The sequence below is a fragment of the Rutilus rutilus genome (genome assembly GCF_951802725.1).
Source record: "Rutilus rutilus genome assembly, chromosome: 21".
NCBI lineage: Eukaryota > Metazoa > Chordata > Actinopteri > Cypriniformes > Leuciscidae > Rutilus > Rutilus rutilus.
The window spans coordinates 33168416-33175254 of record NC_140226.1 but is presented as its reverse complement, the minus strand read 5'-3'; the positions used below and the strand labels follow the sequence as shown (position 1 = coordinate 33175254).

The 6839-nt window shown below is 39.5% G+C and overlaps 1 protein-coding gene across 1 annotated transcript; it reads right to left on the bottom strand.

Moving 5' to 3' along the window:
* Window positions 1-2892: 2892 nt before the first annotated feature.
* Window positions 2893-5482, bottom strand: LOC311280582 (zona pellucida sperm-binding protein 3-like). Its single transcript, XM_084392829.1, has 8 exons — window positions 4882-5482; window positions 4257-4375; window positions 4076-4179; window positions 3817-3994; window positions 3589-3706; window positions 3428-3510; window positions 3256-3347; window positions 2893-3181 (listed from the first exon to the last, which is right to left on the bottom strand). Exons 1-8 carry the CDS (start codon window positions 5374-5376, stop codon window positions 3111-3113), a joined length of 1260 nt encoding a protein of 419 aa, XP_084248955.1. The 5' UTR covers window positions 5377-5482; the 3' UTR covers window positions 2893-3110.
* Window positions 5483-6839: the final 1357 nt, after the last annotated feature.

Here is a 6839-nt window from a genome sequence, read left to right as displayed (position 1 = left end):
TTTATTCTCCTCTGGACCTGTAGAGTTTATGCATATCGGGCACCCACCACTCTTCACATTCTGTATGTCTCTCTTAAGGCGGGCATACACTGTGCGATGTCTGTGCGATTTCAGCAAGGTACCTATTCACACTGAACAAGTAGATCGCATGCGATGTAAAGCCAAAGCTCAGGATTTCTGCGCTCACACTATACGGTCCGAACGTCGAGCTGCGACTTCACTGCTCACACTATACGTGTGAAATATGCGCTAATCAGCGCGATAAACCTTCGTGCCAGGTTGCGCCTATAGACGATATCATATCCAGAGAGATATTGTCAAAACAAGCATCAACTAACAATATCAAGATGATTTAGCATTTCCAATTTATGTATTAAATTATTATTAGTATTATTGTATATTATTATTATTATTATTATTATTATTATTAGGGAAGGCCTAGGCTATTTTTATTATTAAAGTGATAGGCTGTTAAATTGCCACGCAATAATTTCATAGCGCATCACCGCAAAACCAACGCGCTGTGAAGATGGAAGATAATAAAATATCACACAGAAGCTTACTCCTCCTCATTGAAAATTTAGGTCGATTACAATGAATTATAGGCATATAATTAATTATTAACCGTATATAATATGTCCGAACACAAACAGCTTTATTTCAAAAACATTGTTTAACAAATTAATAAAAGAGGCAAAGTGTACATCACAGGGGGATTGGAAGAAGTGGGTAATGGTTAATCCATTTTGCAACACGAATTGGAGGTAAGCAACAATAATTTGTAGCTAGTTTGAACTACAGAACTTAAAGATCTCCCTCTTTTCGTTTTTTTTTTTTTTTTTTTTTTTTGTGCTGCAGATGAAATGGTTAAACTTTCCGTTTTCGCGCAGGCGCAGTGAGGGAAAAACACTGAGTTTAGGGCAATCGGTTCGTATCTTTGCTTCAACTGCGCGATATAGTCACGAGGAGCGACCAAAATTTCTAACATGCCAGAAATTCATCCGACCATCCGATTGCCGGTCGGGAGAGGTTAATCGCCTCTCGTTTCCCCCTGTACACTGCACGAACACTGCACGACAAACGACGCACGACAAAGCTGAAAATCGGCCCGACCCGAAAAAGAGTCGCACGAGTCAGAATTCGGCTCAAAATCGGACGAAAATCGCACAGTGTATGCCCGCCTTTATCTGACACATTAAGGGAGGTATTTACATGACACCATTTTCAACTAAATCTTTTTAGGCATTTTGTTCATTTACACAACAACAGCGTTTTGGGGGTCTAAAACTCAAAGTTTTGAAAACTGGTTTCAAAGTGCACGTTTTTGAAACCGATAACATTATTGTGTCCATGTAAACTACAAAAACATGAATTTATGAAAGCGGTGACGTCATGCGCATGCGTATTACGTGTTCAGTCTATAGGCGTGTAGTGTTTCTTTACAAAGTGTCATTGCCAACTACTGGCCTGGCAGCAGAATACAGCATTTTTAGTCGTTTTCACAGATCCTTGTGAACAGGGATCATTTTGACAACATTGTTATCTGTACCCAAAACATTTAAAAATGCAAAGGAAAACCTTTCTTATTTGAAGTACAATGTTGTCATGTAAACATACCCTTAGTTCAGTTATTGGAGCTTTTGCCTAATGAGCTGATGATCTGAATCCGGTTTGTTAAATAAGAGAGACACACTTTGGCTATGTTCACACTGTCAGTCCAAATCTGATTATTTGTGTAACCGATTGGAATCTGAACTAAAATTGTTGATGTCCACATTGTGTATTGCAACTAATTCAGATCTGATTTGTGTATTCATGCTGCTCTTTCACTTTCTGAAATATCTGCGTTGATTTCTATGGAAACTACATTGTGTTGGTAAGCATACGCCTAAAACAACAAATGCAACATAGGGAGGGGTCTGCAATACAGATGTTGTCTTATTTATAACGTGTACTAGCCACCATGCTGGACTACTGCATCTTCTTAGGCCACTGCAGAACTATAGGAGGCTGGTATGAGCAGCTTTATTCCATGCTGTCGTCTCCACTGGTCTCAAACCATGCCTTCATTATGTTGTCATTTTCTGCTCATTGAGCATTTTACAACAATCTTGTTTCTGCAGCAACTTTCAGCATGTTTCATAAAACAGCATCTGATGTTTACATTTTGTGTGGCATGAGAAAGTTGCATAAATCACATGAACCCCAATCATAGCAGTCAGATTTAAACTGATTTACAGAAATGTGATTCAAATCAGATTTTAAACAATGAAGCTTGAAACAGATTTGTATAAAAAAAAAAAAAAAAAAAAAATTATATTCACACGTGATAATTTTTATTTCGTTAAGATTAGGACTGACAGTCTTAATATAGCTAAAATGTGCAGATGAGTGGATCCCTTGGACCAGGACTGAAAAACCATTGCATTAGCAAATGAGAGTCCTAGAAAGTCACTAGAGGGCTTTAAATTCATTCACAATTTTACAATCAAGAAACTGACAGCCAGTCAAAGATAACTTAAGTCAACTAACGAGCACATGAGTGCAAACAAATGATAGACTATAGTTTCATGTACACTAAAAATACAGGTCAGAAAAAAAAATTAAATAAGTTTAGTTTTGTATAACCACTACAGCTTAATGTGATCAAACTTCAGTGGAAGCTGATTACAAACAAGTATCACAATATGCACAAACACATAGCACAGGAATATTATAGGGAGACCAACTCCATTACATCTGCAGTGCTTAATGAGACAAGGTGTTCCTTGCAGAGCGCTTTTGGAATTCTTAAGAGCATCATGGGTCATTTTCACTAGGAAGTTTACAGTTAAACAAAGTAACAAACTGATGACTTAAGTATACATCAATTAACTTTGGTCTTACACTAGCAGCCTTTAAAAGGTTCTTTTTAATTCCTTATGGAGAAAAACCTTTGCAAGTCCCATATAACAATGCAACCAAAGGGTTCCAGGCTATATGGTACTTACAAATGTACAATAGGACTGTTTCACCACATTGGCAGAATGAGGCACGTCCAATTTAAAATGTTAAACCAGACATGACATGAAATGAGAAGTCAGATGCAAGCATGGATTGGTTTGCCAGTTTTATTGAGAAACTCCCTTTTGCCCTTGAACCATTACAGGACCAAGTGAGGCCTTGCCTTCCCACTGAATGCCTAGAGAGAAGAAAAAGCCAAGTTAGAGCACCTGAAAAAACAAAACAAAAAACAAAACAAAAAACCCTACAAACCTCCATAGGGAGAAGCAGCAAATTCACCATCAGGACCACATGTTGAATCACAGCAACCACAAACTTGGTCATTTCCATCAGCAGCAGACCACCTGCAAAAAGACAAAGACATGAAACCTCCAACATCAGAAAAGTCAACTTAAATAAACCCCCCCCAAAAAAACCCATGTACCCATTGGCAAAGGAACAGGATTTGTGCTGAGCGTCACTGGGTGCAGAAGCAATAGTTGCCTTCAGAATACAGGTTATGTAGATCTGCAAGGGATGACCGACAAGTCACAAAACCAAAGCAGATGGAGAAGTCAATTAACTAATGATATTCATAGTACATACAGAAGGACTGTTGCCCTCTCGGAACATAAACGCCTCCAGCTGGAACTGAATCTTGTCAACCTGTGACCGAGGCATGAAGTGGGAGCTGGAAGCTGTAGTTTTGGCATCCACAAAGCACCTGACGACAAAGAGATCACAAAGAGCAACTCATGAATGTCAACTGCAGAGCATCAGGCAACTAGACCTCAACTTAAAACAGTCCTACCGCATCAAGGGCCATGACCTTACCCATAATTCTCAATGAAGGAATATCTTGGAAGGGAGTTCACATCAGGTACTTGAGTGGCCACACAGCGGTCCACAAACACACGCAGAGGCACATGATTGTACTGCTTCACAGATGCCTCGATGTTAATAACGCCACCCAGGAAATAGGAGTATGAAGGCCTCTGATAGGACCAATCATCTACACAAAAAAACACTTTAGGCACAGCCACAATAGCAAGGGTAAAGGTTTATTTTATTGAAAGAAAAAACCTGTACCAACCCATCATGATCTTCAGGGAGAAGAGCAAGACTTCTTCACCAGCCTCTATTGAGGCATAAGGGACCCATGCCGGCCTCAAGGCATCACTGCTTACATTATGAAGCCTGCGGTTCATGAAAGTACCCATTAAATGGTCTCCTAGTTTCACGAGAAAGTGCAGAAAGTCACAGAGATCACTTACCTTTGATAATGGCATTGAACACCAACAATTGCACCATCGGCCCGGGTAATCGGAGTACCTGCAAGCGCCTCAGGGGTGTAGGTAAGAGAGAAGGTGTAGACAAGCTCATCCTCATTCATCTGTAAAAAGATTGGTTGCCAAGAGTGTTATCCCAGAGACTTCACCTTTACCAAGACCATGCCCTCATATTGCCATGAACGGGAGAAGGTGCACTGTGCAATATGGTAGAACTCCTGAAGAGCAAATCACCAATTAATAAAGTCTTCACATCAGAGATGAACCCTCAGAAGCTCCAGTGTTGCCAGAGACAGTCAATGTTTTGGAGACATGCACATTGGGTGTTCCTTGGTAAAAACTAGCTTTAACACTATTAAGGCACAAGATTTGTTCTGGTTTAAGCTCCTTCCATACCATTTGTGGGATAGTTTACATCAGACGTTGGTTTGAAGGGTTATTTAAAAGGGAAGTAGCTTGAAAATTCAGGATCTACCCATTTAAATAAATAGAACTTGGTCTTAGCTGCCCTGGCATTGCAAATGACAACCAAGTTAACTGACTTTCCTTGAAAGATTTTGGCTCTCTTCTGCCACACCAAAATAACCCATTAAGATTTATGAGTTCTTACCATCAGCACGCTGTTGCAGTCCTGTAATTCATACTCAAAGATGAGCACTCTAGACTCAGGATCCTGACCAACAACAGGACATCCACCTAAAGACAGACCAGTTGGCTGGATCAACTGACCATTGCTGAAAAAGTCCTGCTGGACCTCTACAAGAACCCGGTTCTCGCTGCATTGAACCGCTACACTGCTGGGAGTCACAGGTTGCCTCATCGGGAAGTTACCCACCAACTCACTCTGCACCTCAGGAACAATGGGATACCTCCAATCCAAAGGCTTCACTGGACCCTGCAACAGCTGCTTCTCCTGAAGGCCAAAAGGATCCTGTGCAAGGCTTTTGAAGTCGGGACCCAAAGGACTCTGAAACTGAGAAGAACTTCTGGAAGCTGGATCTGATTTTGGCCCCATGCTTCTTGGACTATGACTGTACCTCAATCTTCCCCACACATCAGGCAGATCAAATGCAACAATCACTAAGACAACTATCAGGAAACCCATCCTAACAAACTTTAACACAAACACCACAACACACACCAGTACTTGGCTTTGCCTGTTTGTATACCTTTGAATTAAGGTTGCTCCACCCCTTTTACCTTAATTGATTACCTTTGATTCTCCTCTGGACCTGTAGAGTTTATGCATTAGCCAATGAAAACATGCTATAATGTCACTAGCCAAAAAAAGTCTTGAGGTTTTAATCTAAAGTCTTTTTGCAATTAGGAAACTGACCATGTCCATGATAGAAACTTAGGCTACATTCAGACGGCAGGCAAATGCAAATACAATTTTTTTGTTCATATGTGATCTGTTTTTCTAATGACAGCGTGAACAGCACAAACCACATGGAATCTGATCTTTTCAATTCCGATTTGGGCCACTTCCATATGTGCTACTAAATCCGATACAGGTCAGGGGCCTCATTTATAAAACTGTGCGTAGGAACCTTACTAAAAATGTACGTACGCATAAAAGCCAAAAATGGCGTACGCAAAAAAATATTCAGACTTATAAAACCGTGCGTACGCCAGTACCTGCGCAGAATTCACTTTATAAATCCCAGTCAGCGGAAGATTGTGCGCACATGCGTCTCCACCCGAAATAACCATATATGGAGCTTACAACACCTAGTTTTACTATGCAGATCCTCATCTACATATCATTTGCATATGATTATTCATCCACGTGATAACTTAAACGTTATCACGTGGATGAATAATCATATGCAAATGATATAAACGGTACAAGAAACATTACATTAATACAAATCAAGTAGTTGTCTATCCTTGCCTTGTTTTTGAATAGCCTATAAATCAAATAGTGTAAAATACATTTCAGAGAAAGTTTTTCTCAATCTTTTCCACTGGCCGAATTGTATTTTTAATTGATTTATATTTTTAATGGAAACAGATAGGCCTTGGGCATTATTTGCACGAAACTATTTTCTCAGACAATCTGGTATTATCATGATAAGCAATTATCTCTGTGGTTAAAACATTAAAGCACGCCACAGGAAAAGTGTTCAAAAACAATCGCATCCACAACAAATATTTCTATTGATTGAATTGAATATAAAAAAATGTTGTAACTTTTCAGTATGATTTCATGTTTAAGTGTTTAACTCCATAATTTGAATGGCATATTTAATCTAAATGTTTATATCAGAAGTAAAACATAGTTTAAATCATTATTTTATTTATTTAAACTGCGTCAGTTTCACTAAACGGCCCAACGCGATCGCTGGCGCGGACATAAGAAGGAATGGATATTTGCTTCAAGTGACAGGCTTGGTGAGTGAAATTATATTTGTATTATCTGTCTGTATTATGTTTAATTTTAATTCTAAATTCTAAAAGTGACCAAAAAGACATTTAACTCCAACTCACCATCGGTGTCGCCAAACTGCTCCGTCTCCAAAATGTGCGTACGCATGGGTCAGAGTTTGCGTGTAGGTGCGCATATTT